A 24,302-nucleotide genomic window follows, 5' to 3' on the forward strand; every position below is an offset into this window, starting at 1 on the left:
GACAATGGAACGTACATCAAACAAAACTGCATATAAATCACCTAGAACTGCTAGCAGTTTTTCAAGCACTAAAGGCTTTTCAACCAATAATAGTTCACAAATACATTCTCGTCAAAACAGACTACATGACAACAATGCATTATCTAAACAAACCGGGGGAACGCACTCAACGCAATTGAGCCTGCTGGCACAAAAGATATGGCGTTGGGCAATTCACAACAAAATTCGCCTAATAGCACAATTTATCCCAGGGATTCAGAATCAACTCGCAGACAATCTCTCTCGATCACCAACAGGTCCACGAATGGGAAATTCACCCCCAAATTCTGAACACTTACTTCACGCTCTGGGGAACACCTCAAATAGACTTGTTTGCGACAAAAGAGAACGCAAAATGCCAAAACTTCGCATCCAGATACCCACACAGGCAGTCCCACGGCAATGCCCTATGGATGAACTGGTCAGGGATATTTGCCTACGCTTTTCCTCCTCTCCCTCTCCTTCCTTATCTGGTAAACAAACTCAGTCAAAACAAACTCAAACTCATATTAATAGCACCAACTTGGGCAAGGCAACCCTGGTACACAACGCTGCTAGACCTATCAGTAGTACCCCACATCAAACTGCCCAACAGGCCGGATCTGTCAACACAACCAAAAGATCAGACACCCAGATCCAGCATCGCTGAATCTAGCAATCTGGCTCCTGAAATCCTAGAATTCGGACACTTGCAACTTACCCAAGAATGTATGGAAGTCATAAAGCAAGCCAGAAGGCCATCCACCAGGCACTGCTATGCCAGTAAATGGAAGAGGTTTGTTTGCTACTGCCATATTAATCAAATCCAACCATTACACGCAACCCCAAAACATGTAGTGGGTTACTTGCTTCACTTACAAAAATCTAACCTAGCTTTCTCTTCCATTAAAATACACCTTGCAGCAATATCTGCATACCTGCAGCCTACCTATTCAACTTCCCTATATAGGATACCAGTCATTAAAGCATTCATGGAGGGCCTTAAAAGAATTATTCCACCAAGAACACCACCTGTTTCTTCATGGAACCTAAATGTTGTCTTAACTAGACTTATGGGTCCACCTTTTGAACCCATGCACTCCTGCGAAATACAGTTCCTAACATGGAAGGTTGCATTTCTCATCGCCATTACCTCTCTAAGAAGAGTAAGCGAGATTCAGGCGTTTACAATACAAGAACCTTTTATACAACTACACAAAAATAAGGTCGTCCTAAGGACTAATCCTAAATTTCTACCAAAAGTTATTTCACCGTTCCATCTAAATCAAACAGTGGAACTTCCAGTGTTCTTCCCACAGCCAGATTCCGTAGCTGAGAGGGCACTACATACTTTAGATGTCAAAAGAGCATTAATGTATTACATTAACAGAACAGAGCATCAGGAAAACTAAACAGCTATTTATTGCATTCCAAAAACCTCATGCAGGAAACCCAATATCAAAACAAGGTATAGCCAGATGGATAGTTAAATGCATCCAAATCTGCTACCTTAAAGCTAAACGACAACTGCCCATTACACCAAGGGCACACTCAACCAGAAAGAAAGGTGCTACCATGGCCTTTCTAGGAAACATCCCAATGCAAGAAATATGTAAGGCAGCCACATGGTCTACGCCTCACACATTCACCAAGCACTACTGTGTAAACGTGTTATCCGCACAACAAGCCACAGTAGGTCAAGCCGTATTAAGAACATTGTTTCAGACTACTCCCACTCCTACAGGCTGAGCCACCGCTCTGGGGAGATAACTGCTTACTAGTCTATGCAAAACATGCGTATCTACAGCGACAGATGCCATCGAACTGAAAATGTCACTTACCCAGTGTACATCTGTTCGTGGCATCAGTCGCTGTAGATTCGCATGTGCCCACCCGCCTCCCAGGAGCCTGTAGCAGTTCGGAAGGTACCTTCAACTATTTGTATATATATTATTTTAACCTTAAATAGGTACATACTTAGTCACTCCATTGCATGGCCACTATTACTACAATACAACTCCTACCTCGCCCTCTGTGGGGAAAAACAATCGAAGATGGAGTCGACGCCCATGCGCAATGGAGACAAAAGGAGGAGTCACTCGGTCCCGTGACTCGAAAGACTTCTTCGAAGAAAAACAACTTGTAACACTCCGACCCAACACCAGATGGCGAGCTATGCAAAACATGCGAATCTACAGCGACTGATGCCACGAACAGATGTACACTGGGTAAGTGACATTTTCATTCCAATGGGAGAGGGTGTAACACTGCTGTCCTAAGGAAATGACTTTGTTCTGCCTTCCTGTGATTGGGCTGCCCAAGCCCCAGGAGGGCAGGAGCCTGTCTGAGGTGGCAGAAGCTGGGGCTGCAGTGGAAGCCACAGAGCTGGTTTGGCAGTTCTGGGGGTCCATGGTGGAGCCCCAGGGTGCATGGAATTGGCCCCATACCCGAATTGGATTGGGAGTACTATTTCTGTCTTGACACCTTATATGGCCATATTTGGAGTTACCATTGTGAAGCTTCATATATGTATTGACCTATATGTAGTACACACTTAGAATGGCATCCCCACACAAGGCTGTGAAATTGGTCCTGTACAATGTGGGAGGCACCTCTGCTAGTGCAGAGGTGCCCTCACACTAAGTAACGTTGCACCTAGCCTTCAGTAAATGAAGGTTCGACATAGTGCACACTATTTCACAGCACTTATAAGTCGCCTATTTCATGCAGGCTGCAGTGCAGGCCTGAAGTGTTTGTATGAGCTGCTTAGGGGTGGAAATGCTGCAGGATTTCCTGGAACTCTAATGCCCTGGATACCTAGGTGCCATATACTAGGGTTTTGGTTGGGGTGTGGATGTCCAGTACGCCAAACCAGAGTGAAATATGGAGTCAATAGACTAGTGACACATTTAGGAACAGAGCTTGAGCATTGGAGTTCTCCTTGGCAGGATTCCAGTGGCAGTCAAGCATACTGACCACACATACAGGTGACAAACTATGAGCACTGAGGTCCTGACTAGCAGGATCCCAGTGAGACAGTAAAAAAACAATGACAAACAGGTAACATGCCAAGAAAGATGGTACTTTCCTACAGTGCTTAGGACTATAAATGGAAACCCCTTACAAGAGAAGGAAGTTTCTTACCTGTAACGCCAGGTCTGAGTATTTACATTAGTCATAACCCTACCTCCCCAGTAAACAGGATAAACTGTATCAATAGTCTAGTGTTAAGTGCATGTCTCCTCGAACTGAGACAAGTCACCTGCGCCACGTAATGAGATGCTGGTGGTCTCTGGCTTCTTACAGGCATAGCCTCTATTTTCACTCTCATAATGGCAGCCTATGGCGCTACACTGTCCAGGCTTACTTCATTGGTTACCTCAAAAATTTGTAAAACATTTATGCGGTTTCTGTACCAAAACACTATCAAATTGTATACACATGTAATCACCTGGCCACTTTTTTAATTTAAAGATGAAGAATTGGGCCATTATAGCCTTCTCCTATAGGCTGCATTGACTCATAAATGACTGCAGTCCTTACCGAAGAAAGGTAAACTTCTCCACTTGAGAGGATATATTAAGTGCTCTGTGGTTCCTGCACATGGGCGGGAATACTGTGCTTATGACTATAATGGAAAGTTCGATGGCATCTGTCGCTGTAGATACGCATGTTCTGCAATAGCTCGCCATCTGGTGTTGGGCCGGAGTGTTACAAGTTGTTTTTCTTTGAAGAAGTCTTTCGAGTCACGGGACCGAGTGACTCCTCCTTTTGTCTCCATTGCGCATGGGTGTCGACTCCATCTTCGATTGTTTTTTTTTCCGCCATCGGGTTCGGACGTGTTCCTGTCGCTCCGAGTTTCGGAACGGAAAATTAGCTAATTTCGGAAGATTTTCGTCGGTATTGTTGCGTTCGGGATCGGCGTACTTAGATTCCACACCGCATCGAAGATCGAAGAGCTCCGGTGCCCTTCGGGGTAGTTTTTCGATCCTCCGTCGGGGCCTGGTCGGCCCGACCGCGTGCTGAAGAACGCCGATGGAACGGACCCCGTTCCGTTTCTGCCCCAAATGCCACAATAAATACCCCTACACAGACCAACACTTGGTCTGCAACCTGTGCCTGTCACCTGAGCACAGCGAAGACACCTGCGAGGCCTGTCGTGCGTTCCGGTCCCGAAAAACACTCCGAGACCGTCGAGCCAGAAGACTTCAGATGGCGTCCGCACCGACAGCCCAACGGGAGTTCGAGGAACAGGAAGAGGAAGGTACCTTCTCGATCCAAGACTCAGACTCCGAAGGATTCGACGATACACAAACCGTGAGTAAGACGTCGAAATCCACTCAGAGGAACATTTACAAGGCCCAGGGGACGCCACTGCCACCAGGCCATGGCTCGACCCATAAATTCGGTGACCGACCGTCGGCACCGAAAAAGGCCCAAACAGTGCCGAGATCGTCCGACTCCGGTCGAGACACCGGCACGCAGCCTTCTCGGGACCGAGAAAGTGCTGGAGACAAGCCTCGACACCGAGATGCCGGTGTGGACACGGCTCGACGCCGAGACAGCGGCACCGAAACAGATCGACGCCGAGAGGTTTCGGCCCCGAAAAGGAAAAAAGTCACCTCGGAGCCGAAAAAACACGCAGACAAAGTTTCGATGCCGAAACAAACTGCAAGCGACCCAGCTTCAGGCTCTTATACAGAAGAGCACTCGCTAACCTCCCAAATGCAGAAGCATAGGTTTGAGGAAGAGCTACAAGCAACTGATGTGGACCATACGCAAAAGCGTATCTTCATTCAGCAGGGGACAGGAAAAATAAGCACCCTTCCCCCCATTAGGAGAAAGAGAAGGTTGGAGTTCCAGACGGAACAAACACCACAACCAAAAGTGGTGAAAAGAGTTACCCCACCACCCTCTCCTCCGCCCGTGATTAACGTTTCACCAGCACAAACTCCATCACACTCCCCAGCTCACACCACCATGAGCCAGGGTGACCAAGATCAGGACGCATGGGACCTATACGACGCCCCAGTGTCAGATAACAGTCCGGAGGCATACCCTACAAAGCCATCTCCACCAGAAGACAGCACCGCGTACTCTCAAGTGGTGGCTAGAGCAGCACAATTTCACAACGTAAGCCTCCACTCAGAACAGGTCGAGGATGATTTCTTATTCAACACTCTCCTCCACCCACAGCTCATACCAAAGCCTGCCTATGCTCCCTGGTATGCTCCGGCACGCAAGACATCTTTAAGGAGCCGGTCAAAAGTAGGGCAATCACACCAAGGGTGGACAAAAAGTATAAGGCGCCTCCTACGGACCCGGTTTTCATCACTACACAGCTGCCACCAGACTCTGTCGTTGTAGGAGCAGCTAGGAAAAGGGCCAACTCTCACACATCTGGAGATGCACCACCCCCAGATAAAGAAAGCCGCAAGTTCGATGCAGCTGGTAAAAGAGTCGCAGCACAAGCTGCAAACCAGTGGCGCATCGCGAACTCCCAGGCACTACTTGCGCGCTATGACAGAGCCCACTGGGACGAGATGCAACATCTCATTGAACATCTGCCCAAGGACTTACAAAATAGGGCAAAACAAGTGGTTGAGGAGGGACAGACCATCTCCAACAACCAGATACGCTCCTCCATGGACGCTGCAGATACAGCTGCACGGACAATTAATACATCTAACTATCAGAAGGCATGCATGGCTCCGAACGTCTGGATTTAAACCAGAGATTCAACAAGCAGTTCTCAATATGCCTTTTAATGAAAAAACTGTTCGGTCCAGAAGTGGACACAGCGATTGAGAAACTCAAAAAAGATACGGACACTGCCAAAGCCATGGGCGCACTCTACTCCCCGCAGAGCAGAGGGAATTACAGCACATTCCGTAAAACGCCCTTTCGAGGGGGGTTTCGGGGTCAAAGCATACAAGCCAGCACCTCACAAGCCACACCGTCCAGTTACCAGGGACAGTATAGAGGAGGTTTTCGGGGACAATATAGAGGAGGGCAATTCCCTAGAAATAGAGGAAGATTTCAAAGCCCCAAAACCCCTACTACTAAACAGTGACTCACATGTCACTCACCCCCTCCACACAACACCAGTGGGGGGAAGAATAGGTCATTATTACAAAGCATGGGAGAAAATCACTACAGACACTTGGGTTCTAGCAATTATCCAACATGGTTATTGCATAGAATTTCTACAATTCCCTCCAAACATACCACCAAAAGCACAATTTGACAACACACCATTCCAATCTCTTGGAGATAGAAGTGCAGGCACTATTGCAAAAGAATGCAATCGAATTAGTGCCAAACACACAAATAAACACAGGAGTTTACTCACTGTACTTTCTGATACCAAAGAAGGACAAAACGCTGAGACCAATCCTAGACCTCAGAGTAGTGAACACATCAAATCAGACTACTTTCACATGGTCACACTACAAGAAGTATTGCCATTGCTAAAACTACACGACTACATGGCAACTTTAGACCTCAAGGATGCTTATTTCCATATACCAATACACCCATCGCACAGGAAATACCTAAGGTTTGTATTCAAGGGAATACATTACCAATTCAAGGTACTGCCTTTCGGATTAACAACCGCACCAAGAGTCTTTACCAAATGTCTAGCGGTAGTCGCTGCACACATAAGAAGGCAGCAAATACATGTGTTCCCATATCTAGACGACTGGCTAATCAAGGCCCATTCGTTAATAGAGTGCTCAAATCACACAAATCATATCATACAAACCCTCTTCAAACTAGGGTTCACCGTCAATTTCACAAAAGCCAAAATTCTGCCGCGCAAGGTACAACAATACCTGGGAGCCATAATAGACACATCAAAAGGAGTAGCCACTCCAAGTCCACAAAATTCGAAATTTCAACACCATCATACAACGCATGTATCCAACACAAAGGATACAAGCAAAGATGGTACTACAACTCCTAGGCATGATGTCTTCATGCATAGCCATTGTCCCAAACGCAAGACTGCACATGAGGCCCTTACAACAGTGCCTAGCATCACAATGGTCACAAGCACAGGGTCACCTTCTAGATCTGGTGTTAATAGACCGCCAAACTTACCTCTCGCTTCTGTGGTGGAACAACATAAATTTAAACAGGGCGGCCTTTCCAAGACCCAGTGCCACAATACGTAATAACAGATGCCTCCATGACAGGGTGGGGAGCACACCTCGATCAACACAGCATACAAGGACAATGGAACGTACATCAAACAAAACTGCATATAAATCACCTAGAACTTCTAGCAGTTTTTCAAGCACTAAAAGCTTTCCAACCAATAATAGTTCACAAATACATTCTCGTCAAAACAGACAACATGACAACAATGTATTATCTAAACAAGCAAGGGGGGACGCACTCCACGCAGTTAAGCCTGCTAGCACAAAAGATTTGGCGTTGGGCAATTCACAACCAAATTCGCCTAATAGCACAATTTATACCAGGGATCCTAAATCAACTCGCAGACAATCTCTCTCGATCACCAACCGGTCCACGAATGGGAAATTCACCCCCAAATTCTGAACACTTATTTCAAACTCTGGGGAACACCTCAGATAGACTTGTTTGCGACAAAGGAGAACGCAAAATGCCAAAACTTCGCATCCAGATACCCACACACAGTCCCAAGGCAATGCCCTATGGATGAACTGGTCAGGGATATTTGCTTACGCTTTTCCTCCTCTCCCTCTCCTTCCTTACCTGGTAAACAAACTCAGTCAAAACAAACTCAAACTCCTATTAATAGCACCAACTTGTGCAAGGCAACCCTGGTACACAACGCTGCTTGACCTATCAGTAGTACCCTGCATCAAATTGCCCAACAGGCCAGATCTGTTGACACAACTCAACCAAAAGATCAGACACCCAGATCCAGCATCGCTGAATCTAGCAATCTGGCTCCTGAAATCCTAGAATTCGGGCACTTACAACTTACCCAAGAATGTATGGAAGTCATAAAACAAGCCAGAAGTCCATCCACCAGGCACTGCTATGCAAGTAAATGGAAGAGGTTTGTTTGCTACTGCCATATTAATCAAATACAACCATTACACACAACTCCAGAACATGTAGTGGGTTACTTGCTTCACTTACAAAAATCTAACCTGGCTTTCTCTTCCATTAAAATACACCTTGCAGCAATATCTGCATACCTGCGCAGACTACCTATTCAACTTCCCTATATAAGATACCAGTCATTAAAGCATTCATGGAGGGCCTTAGGAGAATTATACCACCAAGAACACCACCTGTTCCTTCATGGAACCTAAATGTTGTCCTAACTAGACTTATGGGTCCACCTTTTGAACCCATGCACTCCTGCGAAATACAGTTCCTAACCTGGAAGGTGGCATTTCTCATCGCCATTACTTCCCTAAGAAGAGTAAGCGAGATTCAGGCGTTTACAATACAGGAACCTTTTATACAACTACACAAGAATAAGGTCGTCCTAAGGACCAATCCTAAATTTTTGCCAAAGGTTATTTCACCGTTCCATCTAAATCAAACAGTGGAACTTCCAGTGTTCTTTCCACAGCCAGATACCGTAGCTGAAAGGGCACTACATACATTAGATGTCAAAAGAGCATTGATGTATTACATTGACAGAACAAAAAACATCAGAAAGACTAAACAACTATTTATTGCATTTCAAAAACCTCATGCAGGAAACCCAATATCAAAACAAGGTATAGCCAGATGGATAGTTAAATGCATCCAAATCTGCTACCTTAAAGCTAAACGACAGCTGCCCATTACACCAAGGGCACACTCAACCAGAAAGAAAGGTGCTACCATGGCCTTTCTAGGAAACATCCCAATGCAAGAAATATGTAAGGCAGCCACATGGTCTACGCCTCACACATTCACCAAGCACTACTGTGTAGACGTGTTATCCGCACAACAAGCCACAGTAGGTCAAGCCGTATTAAGAACATTATTTCAGACTACTCCCACTCCTACAGGCTGATCCACCGCTTTTGGGGAGATAACTGCTTACTAGTCTATGCAAAACATGCATATCTACAGTGACAGATGCCATCGAACTGAAAATGTCACTTACCCAGTGTACATCTGTTCGTGGCATCAGTCGCAGTAGATTCGCATGTGCCCACCCGCCTCCCCGGGAGCCTGTAGCAGTTTGGAAGTTACCTTCAACTATTTATATATGTATCATCTCAACCTTAAATAGGTGCATACTTAGTCACTCCATTGCATGGGCACTATTACTACAATTCAACTCCTACCTCACCCTCTGCGGGGAAAAACAATCGAAGATGGAGTCGACGCCCATGCGCAATGGAGACAAAAGGAGTCACTCGGTCCCGTGACTCGAAAGACTTCTTCGAAGAAAAACAACTTGTAACACTCCGGCCCAACACCAGATGGCGAGCTATTGCAAAACATGCAAAACATGCGAATCTACTGAGACTGATGCCACGAACAGATGTACACTGGGTAAGTGACATTTTCATTATCATTCTTGTTACTCATCTCCCGTTCCCTGTAACCTCAGTCTGGCTAGGGGCAATGATAATCACTGCAGATGTTGGCTCGGGACCTGCCAGGTTAGCTGCCGTCTTAAAGCACAAGTCTGTTCCAGTGTCTTGTGCCTTAATCCAATGTACTCCAGCTGTAGTTTGTATGTCTAATTAGTCTTTACTTGCAGTGGATGTGTGCATTCATGAAATAATTGGGGTATGCGTGATATTATTTAAATGGTGTATCATTGGATCCCACCATGCATTACATAAATTTGGCCAACCTAATGCTTCCAGCATCTTTTCCATGGTTAGCTGGCACATTGAACTAAACTGTCCCAGTGTAGTCCTCTCCTCCATATCATATTCACTGTAGTCTGATGTCCCCACCTTCAATGTCTAGTCTCTTGATAAAATAACTACAAATGAGTTTGTAGTGTGAATCCATGCTTGCTGTGTTTAGTGATTGTGGGTTTTGCTAGGGAGAAGTTTTTAGGAAGGGAAAGCGGACTCAGACTACCAAAGTGCATACTGTCCTGGTTCCAAGCAGAGGTAACTTTCCTTGCTTCCACTTGTCATTGTGTTGAAACTGTTTTGGCTACATAGCTTCAGTAACTGTTTTGGGTTCTATATTCATAGTTTTGCTTCGTATGTTAATTTATAAACTTGTTACAGGGCTGCAAAAGAGGCAAAGAAGGCAAAAGCAGCAACCAAAAAAAGCACCACATCTACTGCAAAGGTAATGCTCATATTATATGAACCAAATGTAGCCTGAAGGATATCGCCACGAATACTGATATCTGGTGTGATCTACCAGTCGTGCAATGCCTTGATTGGAAATTGTACACATTGGTTATTAATGTCTATAAATACTCTGGGAAACAGTAGATATTAGGCCTAGATAAAAGAATTTCCTCTTCTGAGAAATGTCTACTTTTGCTGAAAGATTTATTTAAATTGTTTAATCGTGCCACAGATTTGTTTTACAAACATAAATACCAGGGTTTTAGCCTGCCCATTACCATGAGTTGGCTTCATTGTCCATATTTGCTGGATCCTAATTGGACTGCTTGCACGGGCAATTGAGATACTTTCTTCCCACGGTGGTGCTTGGTCCCCTAGCTCCCTTCCTGCATCGTTGCTGGTTTCGATTTACTTGTAACTCTGCAAAAATGTGCATGTTTTCAGATTCACATGCAGCACCTTGTACAGAGGGGTAACAAGGTGTTCAATGGCATGTGTAGCTGTAGATACACATGCTGTGCATAAGCTTGCCATCTAGTATTGGGTTCAGAGTAGTACAACTTGTTTTTTTAAGTTTGAGTCATGGGATCGTATGACTTCTCTAGGTAATACTGCACATGGGCATGGAGTACTTCGTTTTTCTCTGCCATCTGGTTCGGATGTGTGTTCCCCTCGCTCAGTTCTCTGCTCCAAACAGTCTAAAACAGTTTTTTTTTCAGTCTTTCGTTAATCTGTAATGTTTCTGAACGCATTCCTCAATATTAGACTGTTCCTTTTTCAACACTCTGAATCTTAGTGTTCGATGGCATCTGTCGCTGTAGATACACATGTTCTGCATAGCTCGCCATCTGGTGTTGGGTCGGAGTGTTACAAGTTGTTTTTCTTCGAAGAAGTCTTTCGAGTCACGGGACCGAGTGACTCCTCCTTTTGTCCATTGCGCATGGGCGTCAACTCCATCTTCGATTGTTTTCTTTCCGCCATCGGGTTCGGACGTGTTCCTGTCGCTCCGAGTTTCGGAACGGAAAGTTAGTAGATTTCTGAAGATTTTCGTCGGTATTGTTGCGTTCGGGATCGGCGTAGTTAGATTCAACACCGCATCGAAGATCGACGCGCTCCGGTGCCCTTCGGGGTAGTTTTCGAGCCCCCGTCGGTGCCTGGTCGGCCCGACCGCGTGTCCAACACCGCCGATGGAACGGACCCCTTTCCGTTTTTGTCCCAAATGCCACAAAAAATACCCGTATACAGACCAACATTTGGTCTGTAACCTGAGCACAGTGAAGAGACTTGCGAAGCCTGTCGTGCGTTCCGGTCCCGAAAGACACTCCGTGACCGTCAAGCCAGGAGACTTCAGATGGCGTCCATGCCGACAGCGCACCGAGAGTTCGAGGAACGAGAGGAAGAAGAAACCTTTTCGATCCACGAATCGGACTCCGAGGAATTCGACGATCAAAGAACCGTGAGTAAGACGTCAAACACATAAAAAAAGTGACCAGGCCCAGGGGACGCCACTGCCACCAGGCCATGGCTCCACCCATAAGTTCGGTGACCGACCATCGGCACCGAAAAAGGCCAAAACAGTGCCGAGATCGTCCGACTCCGGTCGAGACACCGGCACGCAGCCTTCTCAGGATCGAGAAAGTGCTGGAGAGAAGCAACGACACCGAGATAGCGGTGTAGAAACGGCTCGACGCCGAGACAGCGGCACCGACGAAGATCGACGCCGAGAGGTTTCGGCTCCAAAAAAGAAAAAAGCCACCTCGGAGCCGAAAAAAGATACAGGCAGGGTTTCGGTGCCGAAACAACCCGTAACCGACCCAGGTCCAGGGTCTTATACAGAGGAGCAATCACTGTCCTCTCAGATGCGAAAGCATATATTTGAGGAAGAGCTGCAATCCACCGAAGTGGACCATACGCAAAAACGTATTTTCATACAGCAGGGAACAGGAAGAATAAGCACCCTTCCCCCTATTAGGAGAAAAAGGAGACTGGAGTTTCAAACAGACCAGGCGCCACAAACAAAAATGGTGAAAAAGGTGACTCCGCCACCCTCTCCTCCACCTGTAATTAACGTCTCACCAGCGCAAACTCCGTCACATTCCCCGGCTCACACCACCATGAGCCAAGGTGACCAGGATCAAGACGCTTGGGACTTATGACGCCCCAGTGTCGGACAACAGTCCGGAGGCATATCCAACAAAGCCCTCACCACCTGAAGACAGCACAGCATATTCTCAAGTGGTGGCTAGAGCAGCACAATTCCACAACGTAAACCTCCACTCAGAACAAGTCGAGGATGACTTTTTATTCAACACCCTCTCCTCCACCCACAGCTCCTACTAAAGCCTGCCTATGCTGCCAGGTATGCTTCGGCACGCAAAGGAAATCTTCAAGGAGCCGGTCAAAAGTAGGGCAATAACGCCAAGGGTGGACAAGAAATATAAAGCACCTCCTACAGACCCTGTTTTCATCACCACACAGCTGCCACCAGATTCCGTCGTAGTGGGAGCAGCTCGGAAGAGAGCCAACTCCCACACATCTGGGGACGCACCACCCCCAGATAAAGAGAGCCGCAAGTTCAATGCAGCTGGGAAAAGAGTCGCAGTACAAGCTGCAAACCAGTGGCGCATCGCTAACTCTCAAGCACTACTTGCGCGCTATGACAGAGCCCATTGGGATGAGATGCAACACCTCATCGAGCATCTACCCAAGGAACTTCAAAAAAGGGCAAAGCAGGTGGTTGAGGAAGGAAAGAACATATCAAATAACCAGATAAGATCTTCTATGGACGCAGCAAACACAGCAAACACAGCTGCAAGAACAATTAATACATCTGTGACCATTAGAAGGCACGCATGGCTAAGAACGTCTGGGTTCAAACCAGAGATACAGCAGGCAGTGCTCAATATGCCATTCAACGAAAAACAACTGTTCGGACCAGAAGTGGACACGGCAATCGAAAAACTTAAAAAAACACACTGACACAGCCATGGGCGCACTCTACTCCCCGCAGAGGAACCTACAGCACCTTCCGCAAGACACCCTTTCGAGGGGGGTTTCGGGGTCAGGCCACACAAGCCAGCACCTCGCAGGCAACACCGTCCAGCTACCAGGGACAGTACAGGGGAGGCTTTCGGGGCCAATACAGAGGAGGGCAATTCCCTAGGAATAGAGGAAAATTTCAAAGCCCCAAAACCCCTACAACCAAGCAGTGACTCAGATGTCACTCACCCCCTCCACACAACACCAGTGGGGGGAAGAATAGGTCATTATTACAAAGCATGGAGTGACTCAGATGTCACTCACCCCCTCCACACAACACCAGTGGGGGGAAGAATAGGTCATTATTACAAAGCATGGGAGGAAATAACTACAGACACTTGGGTCTTAGCAATTATCCAACATGGTTATTGCATAGAATTCCTACAATTCCCTCCAAACATACCACCAAAAGCACAAATTGTCAAAACAACATTCCGACCTTCTGGAAATAGAAGTTCAAGCACTATTGCAAAAGAATGCAATCGAATTAGTACCAATCACACAAACAAACACGGGAGTCTATTCACTGTACTTCTTAATACCAAAAAAGGACAAAACACTGAGACCAATCCTAGACCTCAGAATACTAAACACCTACATCAAAGCAGACCACTTTCACATGGTCACGCTACAAGAGGTGTTACCATTGCTAAAACTACTGGACTACATGACAACCTTAGACCTCAAAGACGCGTATTTCCATATACCAATACATCCATCTCACAGAAAATACCTACGGTTCGTATTCAAAGGAATACATTACAAATTCAAAGTATTGCCTTTTGGTTTACCAACCGCACCAAGAGTCTTTACAAAATGTCTAGCAGTAGTGGCTGCACACATCAGAAGGCAGCAAATACATGTATTCCCGTATCTAGACGATTGGCTAATCAAAACCAATTCAATAACAAAGTGCTTACAACACACAAATCAAATCATACAAACCCTCTACAAACTAGGTTTCACCGTCAACTTTGCAAAATCCAACATTTTGCCGTGCAAAGTACAACAATACCTGGGAGCCATAATAGACACAACAAAAAGAGTAGCCACTCCAAGTCCACAAAGAATTCAAAATTTCAACAAGATCATACAACGCATGTATCCAACACAAACAATACAAGCAAAGATGATATTACAACTCCTAGGCATGATGTCTTCATGCATAGCCATTGTCCCGAACGCAAGGCTACACATGAGGCCCTTACAACAGTGCCTAGCATCACAATGGTCACAAGCACAGGGTCACCTTCTAGATCTGGTGTTGATAGACCGCCAAACTTACCTCTCGCTTCTATGGTGGAACAGTATAAATTTAAACAAAGGGCGGCCATTCCAAGACCCAGTGCCACAATACGTAATAACAGATGCTTCCATGACAGGGTGGGGAGCACACCTCGATCAACACAGCATACAAGGACAATGGAACGTACATCAAACAAAACTGCATATAAATCACCTAGAAATGCTAGCAGTTTTTCACGCATTGCGGCCTTTCCAACCAATTATAACTCACAAATACATTCTTGTCAAAACAGACAACATGACAACTATGTATTATCTAAACAAACAGGGGGGGGACACACTCCGCAGTTGAGTCTTCTAGCACAGAAAATATGGCGATGGGCAATTCACAACCACATTCGCCTAATAGCGCAGTTTATTCCGGGGATCCAGAATCAACTTGCAGACAATCTCTCTCGATCACCAACAAGTCCACGAATGGGAAATTCACCACCAAGTTCTAAACACTTACTTCAGACTCTGGGGAACACCTCAAATAGACTTGTTTGCAACAAGAGAACGCAAAATGCCAAAACTTCGCATCCAGATACCCACACAGGCAGTCCCAAGGCAATGCCCTATGGATGAACTGGTCAGGGATATTTGCCTACGCTTTTCCTCCTCTCCCTCTCCTTCCTTATCTGGTAAACAAATTGAGTCAAAACAAACTCAAACTCATTTTAATAGCACCAACTTGGGCAAGGCAACCCTGGTACACAACACTGCTAGACCTATCAGTAGTACCCCACATCAAATTGCCCAACAGGCCGGATCTGTTAACACAACACAACCGACAGATCAGACATCCAGCATCGCTGAATCTAGCAATCTGGCTCCTGAAATCGTAGAATTCGGACACTTACAACTTATTGTAAGCTATGCAAGTAAATGGAAGAGGTTTGTCTGTTACTGCCATCATAATCAGATCCAACCTATACACGCAACTCCAAAGGATGTAGTGGGTTACTTGCTTCACTTACAGAAATCTAGCCTAGCCTTCTCTCGTAGGGGATTTCCATGTATAGTCATAAGCACTGAATAGTTCCGCGCGCCTGCGGGGACCCCGGAGCACTGTTGTGTAATATATTAAGTGCAATCATCAGCTCCTTGACAAAAAAGGTCTGTGAAAAACACTTAAGAATAACAATGTGCAGCCTATGTGAACAGCTACACAGGCCAAATTGTTAGAAGAAAAAACAGTTGTAGTGTAAATTCACGTTTAAACCTCAATTTATTCTATAAATACATAAATAAATACATTCTCATATTTTATTTACACCTCATGAGAATAAAACAATGTAGGGCAGTGTAGCCCATAGGCTGCCATTATACAGAATGAAAATAGAGCTGTGCCTTTAAGAAAGTAAAGTCTTCCTGTTTCCCATCATGCACAGCAAAAGGCAGTTGCCTCAGTTCTTTTTTCCGGCTCCTTTCTGACAGGACCCTGAAGCATTGAGCTCTACCTCACAAAATCCTTTTGTGACAGAAATTCATTTAAAATCTTTTGAATTTCAATTTCACTCGACGTTTTTAACATTGAGTGATCATTTTCTATTTTTTTCTATTCGATTCTGACAGAATTTTTAAGTTTTTCTACTTCAGAAATGCCTTCACTGTTTGACAAATGCCCTTCTTGTGGCAGAAAAAAGGCCAAAACAGATCCACATCGGGTCTGCATAATTTGCCTTCCATCCAGCCACAAACCGGAGTCGTGTGACATCTGCAAAACCTTCTCCAGAAGGACCCTTCGTGACAGGGAGAAGATCCGACTCCAGGCGACAGGAGGAAAAGTAGTCATTCTACCACAGAGCGAGGAGAAGGTCAGTCTTCTACCAGGGCTCACACTGTTTCCTCTATAACTCCGACCAGACCGGCTCAAAAACGGCACAGGTCTCCGACGTCGAGGGCGTCGACGTCGAGGCAAGGAACGGCACCAACATGCTCGCCGTCGAGGAGTGGTTCGCCGGCGAGAAAGAGACATCGCTCGCCGTCGACGATTTCGCCGTCGAGACGGCGTGGACTTTCGCCGTCGAGATCTGGGTCGCCGTCGACACGGCGAGGACGTTCCACGTCGGAGATCTGAATCCGGCTCGCCGTCAACACGGCGAGAGCGATCAACGTCGAGGGGTGCTCGACGTCGTAGGCGTTCACCGTCATCACGGCGACGTCGAGGGTCGTCGTCGAGAGATTCTCAACGGCGAGAAGAATCGACGGCGAAGGGCACTCGCCGTCACCGTACTTCGACGTCGAGGAGTGTCAACGTCGAGACAATCAAAAAGACCTAGAAGGGTTTATACAACCTCAGAATCCTCGGCTTCACTCATCCTCCTTCCAGCGTCTCCACAACTCTCTCCTCGACAATCACCATTGCCACAGACGCCGGTAACACCGCCTCTTCCGGCTCCTCCTTCAGAGTCTGTTTTGAGGACTCCAACGCGGTCTGTAAGACGTTCGGGACATTCCTCTAGACACTTCTTCCTCTCGGCACCGTCATGAATCACAGATCTCAGCATTCACATCATAGGCGTTCTTCTTCGTCTACACGGGACTACTCTCCAACCCTATCGGACTCACCGTCCCCGAGAGTGTCCCCCATAGATGATGTGAATACGTTCCAGGAGGTCTTAGTACGAGGGGCGACCAAGCTGAACATCCCGCTGGCGGTACCTGCCCCATCGACGTCAGTGATCTTCGAGACCTTGCATCACAGGACATCTTCCAGACCTTTGCTTCCACTGGTTCCAGGTCTCCTTGAACCAGCAATGGATATTTTCCTTGCACCGGCCACAACAAAGTCTGCTCCTTCCAGACTTATTAAAAAATATCGTCCACCAGAACAAGATCCTCTATTCTTGAGGTCGGACCCAGTACCTGATTCGGTTGTCATAGTAGCGGCAAAGAAACTGCATTCAACCTCACCGTCTTCTTCTTCGCCTCCAGATAAAGAGAGCAGAAAGATAGATGCTGCAGGACAAAGTATGTTCTACTGCAGCCGTCACGATGAAGGCAGCCAGCGCTACTGTGTTATTAGGGCGATACGACCTTGCCCTCTGGGACTCTTTAATGCAGTTTGCGGAACATCTTCCTAAGGATAAAAGGGAAGATTTCCTGGAGGTCGTGGGTGAGGGAGCCATGGTTTCTAACCAAATTATAAGTGCTGCAGCTGACTCCGGTGCTATCCGCACACAATTATGCACACAGGATAGCGCTCAGAAGGCATGCATGGTTGAGACTTGCATCACTCAAACCTGAAGCGCAGCAGAGAATACAAAACTTGCCTTTCTCGGGCTCCACCTTGTTCGGTTCTCATGCCGATGAGATGGCTAGAATGAAGGCTGAACTAGATACCCTGAAAGCGGTAGGCATGGAAAGACCGAAAGAACAAAGAGGTTTTCCGGCCATATCAACGACTTTTCACCCACCGGTATCAGTCGCCACACTGGATGTCTTCGCGCCCCCAGCAGCAGCAGCAACAGCAGCAGCATCAAAGGGGTTTCTCCACTCAGCGAAGGTCGACAAGGGGTCGTTCAACACCTCAAACTCAGGCAACTCGACAGGCTCCCACGTCTAAGCCCTGAATCTTTGCTTCCCCCTCCTCCATTATCCACTCCAGTAGGGGGAAGTATCTCAAATCATCTGGACGAGTGGCTACGCATCACAACAGACGCCTGGGTATTGAATATTGTGAGACATGGTTACGCTCTCAGATTCACCAGTTCTCCACCATCTGTTCCACCCAAAACAGCCAACCACCATCTCGAAGCTCTACAGTTAGAGGTCAATATCCTATTGCAAAAAAGAGCCATAGAACCCGTTCCCATCAGCCAACAAGGGAAGGGGATTTATTCGAGATATTTCCTTGTACCAAAAAAAGACAAACGAGTTTCGTCCCATCTTAGATCTGAGGACAGCAAACAAATGGATTCGCAAAGAAAAATTCAGGATGTTAGCCTTACACCAAATTTACCCACATCTACGTCAGGGCGACTGGCTCTGTGCGATAGATCTTTGCGACGCTTACTTTCATATCCCAATAACCAAGAAACATCAAATTCCTAAGGTTCACCGTCGGAAAACGCCATTACCAATTCGCAGTTCTACCTTTCGGCCTAAAATCAGCGCCGAGAACTTTTTCCAAATTCATGGCGGTAGTAGCCGCCCACTTGAGGAAACAGCGAATATTCGTCTACCCCTATCTAGACGATTGGCTCATAAAGGCCTCCAGTTGTCTCGAGGCACAACAACATTTCGAATGGACTCTACAACTGCTGCAAAAACTTGGTCTTCAAGTCAATCTCCTGAAATCTACAGCAACACCTGTTCAGAGGTTGCATTACTTAGGGGCCATTGTAGATACCAGGCTAGGAAAGGTGTTTCCTTCGGAGGAACGACAGTTCTCGATTCTCCAAAAGTGCAAACAACTGCAGGAAAGACCTCAAGCCACTGCAAGAATAATAGCTTCTCTACTGGGCTCGATGGCATCTTGTATCCATCTGGTTCCCAATGCTCGCCTCCATATGAGACCATTGCAGGAAAATCTGGAGGATCAGTGGTGTCAACTGAGGGACGATTGGGAGAACAAAGTCCTTCTTTCTCCTCACACCCTACAATCCCTCAAGTGGTGGTGTTTACTGTAAGGAAATGCCTCCTTGGCATGGTTGCCCCCTGACTTTTTGCCTTTGCTGATGCTATGTTTACAATTGAAAGTGTGCTGAGGCCTGCTAACCAGGCCCCAGCACCAGTGTTCTTTCCCTAACCTGTACTTTTGATTCCACAATTGGCACACCCTGGCACCCAGCTAAGTCCCTTGTAACTGGTACCTCTAGTACCAAGGGCCCTGATGCCAGGGAAGGTCTCTAAGGGCTGCAGCATGTATTATGCCACCCTGGAGACCTCTCACTCAGCACAGACACACTGCTTACCAGCTTGTGTGCTAGTGAGAACAAAATGAGTAAGTCGACATGGCACTCCCCTCAGGGTGCCATGCCAGCCTCTCACTGCCTATGCAGTATAGGTAAGACACCCCTCTAGCAGGCCTTACAGCCCTAAGGCAGGGTGCACTATACCATAGGTGAGGGTACCAGTGCATGAGCACTGTGCCCCTACAGTGTCTAAGCAAAACCTTAGACATTGTAAGTGCCGGGTAGCCATAAGAGTATATGGTCTGGGAGTCTGTCCAACACGAACTCCACAGCACCATAATGGCTACACTGAAAACTGGGAAGTTTGGTATCAAACTTCTCAGCACCATAAATGCACACTGATGCCAGTGTACATTTTATTGTCAAATGCACCACAGAGGGCACCTTAGAGGTGCCCCCTGAAACTTAACCAACTATCTGTGTAGGCTGACTGGTTCCAGCAGCCTGCCACACTAGAGACATGTTGCTGGCCCCATGAGGAGAGTGCCTTTGTCACTCTGAGGCCAGTAACAAAGCCTGCACTGGGTGGAGATGCTAACACCTCCCCCAGGCAGGAGCTGTAACACCTGGCGGTGAGCCTCAAAGGCTCACCCCTTTGTCACAGCACCGCAGGAGACTCCAGCTAGTGGAGTTGCCCGCCCCCTCCAGCCCCAGCCCCCACTTTTGGCGGCAAGGCTGGGGAAAATAATGAGAACAAGGAGTCACTGGCCAGTCAGGACAGCCCCTAAGGTGTCCTGAGCTGAGGTGACTCTAACTTTTAGAAATCCTCCATCTTGCAGATGGAGGATTCCCCCATAGGATTAGGGATGTGACCCCCTCCCCTTGGGAGGAGGCACAAAGAGGGTGTACTCACCCTCAGGGCTAGTAGCCATTGGCTACTAACCCCCCAGACCTAAACACGCCCTTAAATTTAGTATTTAAGGGCTCTCCCTGAACCTAGAAATTAGATTCCTGCAACAAGGACTGCCTAGCTGAAAACCCCTGCAGAGGAACACCAGAAGACAACAACTGCCTTGGCTCCAGAAACTCACCGGCCTGTCTCCTGCCTTCCAAAGAACTCTGCTCCAGCGACGCCTTCCAAAGGGACCAGCGACCTCTGAATCCTCTGAGGACTGCCCTGCTTCGACGACAAGAAACTCCCGAGGACAGCGGACCTGCTCCAAAAAGACTGCAACTTTATCCAAAGGAGCAGCTTTAAAGAACCCTGCAATCTCCCCGCAAGAAGCGTGAGACTTGCAACACTGCACCCGGCGACCCCGACTCGGCTGGTGGAGAACCAACACCTCAGGGAGGACCCCCGGACTACTCTACGACTGAGTACCAAAACCTGTCCCCCCTGAGCCCCCACAGCGCCGCCTGCAGAGGGAATCCCGAGGCTTCCCCTGACCGCGACTCTCTGAAACCTAAGTCCCGACGCCTGGAAAAGACCCTGCACCCGCAGCCCCCAGGACCTGAAGGACCGGACTTTCACTGCAGAAGTGACCCCCAGGAGTCCCTCTCCCTTGCCCAAGTGGAGGTTTCCCCGAGGAAGCCCCCCCTTGCCTGCCTGCAGCGCTGAAGAGATCCCTTGATCTCTCATTGACTTCCATTGCGAACCAGACAATTGTTCTTACACTGCACCCGGCCGCCCCCGCGCCGCTGAGGGTGAAATTTCTGTGTGGGCTTGTGTCTCCCCCCCCCCCCCCCCCCGGTGCCCTACAAAACCCCCCTGGTCTGCCCTCCGAAGACGCGGGTACTTACCTGCTGGCAGACTGGAACCGGGGCACCCCCTTCTCTCCATTGAAGCCTATGCGTTTTGGGCACCACTTTGAACTCTGCACCTGACCGGCCCTGAGCTGCTGGTGTGGTAACTTTGGGGTTGCTCTGAACCCCCAACGGTGGGCTACCTTGGACCAAGAACTGAACCCTGTAAGTGTCTTACTTACCTGGTAAAACTAACAAACTTACCTCCCCCAGGAACTGTGAAAATTGCACTAAGTGTCCACTTTTAAAATAGCTATTTGTGAATAACTTGAAAAGTATACATGCAATTGAAATGATTCAGTTCCTAATGTACTTACCTGCAATACCTTTCAAACAAGATATTACATGTTAAATTTGAACCTGTGGTTCTTAAAATAAACTAAGAAAATATATGTTCGATGGCATATGTTGCTGCAGATACACATGTTTGGCACAGTCCGCTGCCTGGTGTTGGGCTCGGAGTATTACAAGTTGTTTTTCTTCGAAGAAGTCTTTTTTGGTCACGGGACCGAAGGACTCCTCCCTCTTCGGCTCCATTGCGCATGGGCGTCGACTCCATCTTAGATTGTTTTTTTTCCGCTGTCGGGTTCGGACGTATTCCTTTTCGCTCCGTGTTTCGGTTCGGAAAGTTAGTCAGAATCTCGGAAGAAAGCGTCGGTATTGTTCCGTTCGGTATCGGGATAGTTAGGTACATCGACACCGATCATCGGAAGACTTTGGGGTAGCTTCGATTCCCCCATCGGGGCCTGGTCGGCCTGACCGCGTGCGACATCGAAGCCGATGGAACGGACCCCGTTCCGTTTCTGCCCAAAATGTCACAGTAAGTATCCTTATACAGATCAGCACTTGGTCTGTAACTTGTGCTTGTCCCCCGAGCACAAGGAGGATACCTGTGAGGCCTGTCGAGCCTTCCGGTCCAGAAAAACACTCCGGGACCGAAGAGCAAGGCGTCTACAAATGGCGTCCACGCCGACAAAACGTTTCGACGACGAAGAGGAAACATTCTCGGTTCCGGACTCAGAATCCGGAGACCCCGACGTCGAACAACAGCAACAAACTGTGAGTAAGACGTCAAAGTAAAACCATCGAGAAAACGAAAGCCCAGGGGACGCCACTGCCAACAGGCCATGGCTCGACCCATAAAACAGGCGACCCGTCGAAGGCGCCGAAAAAGGGCACGCCCATAGCGAAGACACCCGACTCCGGTCGAGGGACCGCCATGGAGCAACCTCGGCTCCGAGAGACCAAAACAAGAAACCGGCACCGAAAAACATCGGCACCGAGAATCCATGCCGAAAGGAACAAAAATTCTGTCGGTGCCGAAACCGAAAAAAGATTCTCGGCGCCGAAAAATTCCACACCTTCATCCTACACAGAGGAACAAGGAATAAGTGGCCAGATGCACAGATTTGGACAGGAGCTCCAAAGTGTAGAATCAGACTACACACAAAAGAGACTGTACATCCAGCAAGACACAGGGAAGATATCAACCCTTCCCCCAATAATGAGGAAAAGGATCGGTCTCCTCAAGGATGACGCACAACCACAAGCCAAAGTGGTTAAAGTCACGCCTCCGCCCTCTCCACCACAACAGGCATTGCCGGCACAAACACCGCCACAAATGCACTCACCAGCGCAAACTACTATAAGTCAAGATAATCAGGATCAAGACGCTTGGGACCTGTACGACACCCCAGTGCCGGACAATGATCCAGATTCATACCCCACAAAGCCGTCACCGCCAGAGGACAGTACCTCATACTCACAACTGCGGGCTAGGGCTGCAGAATTCCACAATGTCCAACTGCATTCCGATCCTATAGAGGATGATTTTTTATTTAACACCCTCTCGGCTACACATAGCCAATATCAATGTCTCCCAATGCTACCAGGGATGTTACGGCACGCAAAACAAATTTTTGAAGAGCCCGTAAAATCAAGAGCCATCACCCCAAGGGTGGATAAAAAAATACAAACCACCACCCACAGATCCAGTGTTTATTACTTCGCAGTTACCACCTGACTCCGTAGTAGTAGGGGCAGCTCGCAAAAGAGCAAATTCCCATACATCTGGCGACGCCCCACCTCCGGACAAAGAAAGCAGAAAATTTGATGCGGCAGGAAAAAGAGTAGCATCACAGGCAGCCAACCAGTGGCGCATCGCAAATTCTCAAGCGCTGCTGGCCAGATATGACCGCGCTCACTGGGATGAGATGCAACTTCTCGTAGACCATCTTCCCCAAGAATACCAAAAAAGGGTGCAGCAAATAGTTGAAGAGGGACAAACGATCTCAAACAATCAAATCCGCTCTTCACTGGACGCAGCCGATACTGCAGCGAGAACAGTCAACACTGCTGTCACCATAAGGAGACACGCTTGGCTCCGCACTTCAGGCTTCAAACCTGAAATCCAGCAGGCTGTCCTTAATATGCCCTTCAACGAAAAACAACTTTTTGGCCCTGAAGTGGACACAGCCATTGAAAAACTTAAAAAGGACACAGACACGGCCAAGGCCATGGGCGCACTCTACTCCCCGCAGAGGCTCTTTTAGAAAAACTCCATTTAGAGGGGGGTTTCGTGGCCAACCCACAGACACCACCAGCCAACTAACAAGAACCACACCATATCAGGGTTCCTTCCAAAGGGGAGGTGTAAGGAAATGCCTCCTTGGCATGGTTGCCCCCTGACTTTTTGCCTTTGCTGATGCTATGTTTACAATTGAAAGTGTGCTGAGGCCTGCTAACCAGGCCCCAGCACCAGTGTTCTTTCCCTAACCTGTACTTTTGTATCCACAATTGGCAGACCCTGGCATCCAGATAAGTCCCTTGTAACTGGTACTTCTAGTACCAAGGGCCCTGATGCCAAGGAAGGTCTCTAAGGGCTGCAGCATGTCTTATGCCACCCTGGAGACCTCTCACTCAGCACAGACACACTGCTTACCAGCTTGTGTGTGCTAGTGAGGACAAAACGAGTAAGTCGACATGGCACTCCCCTCAGGGTGCCATGCCAGCCTCTCACTGCCTATGCAGT

At 47.6% G+C, this 24,302-nt stretch overlaps 1 protein-coding gene across 1 annotated transcript in view; it reads left to right on the forward strand.

The window, feature by feature from the left end:
* RPL24 (ribosomal protein L24) overlaps window positions 1-24,302 on the forward strand; it is a 192,409-nt gene that overhangs the window by 127,543 nt on the left and 40,564 nt on the right. The window contains exon 5 of the mRNA XM_069204798.1: window positions 10,215-10,278. Coding sequence (XP_069060899.1) covers window positions 10,215-10,278 — 64 coding nt within the window. The remainder of the gene's footprint in view (window positions 1-10,214; window positions 10,279-24,302) is intronic.

This window comes from Pleurodeles waltl, chromosome 8, assembly GCF_031143425.1.
Source record: "Pleurodeles waltl isolate 20211129_DDA chromosome 8, aPleWal1.hap1.20221129, whole genome shotgun sequence".
Taxonomy (NCBI): domain Eukaryota; kingdom Metazoa; phylum Chordata; class Amphibia; order Caudata; family Salamandridae; genus Pleurodeles; species Pleurodeles waltl.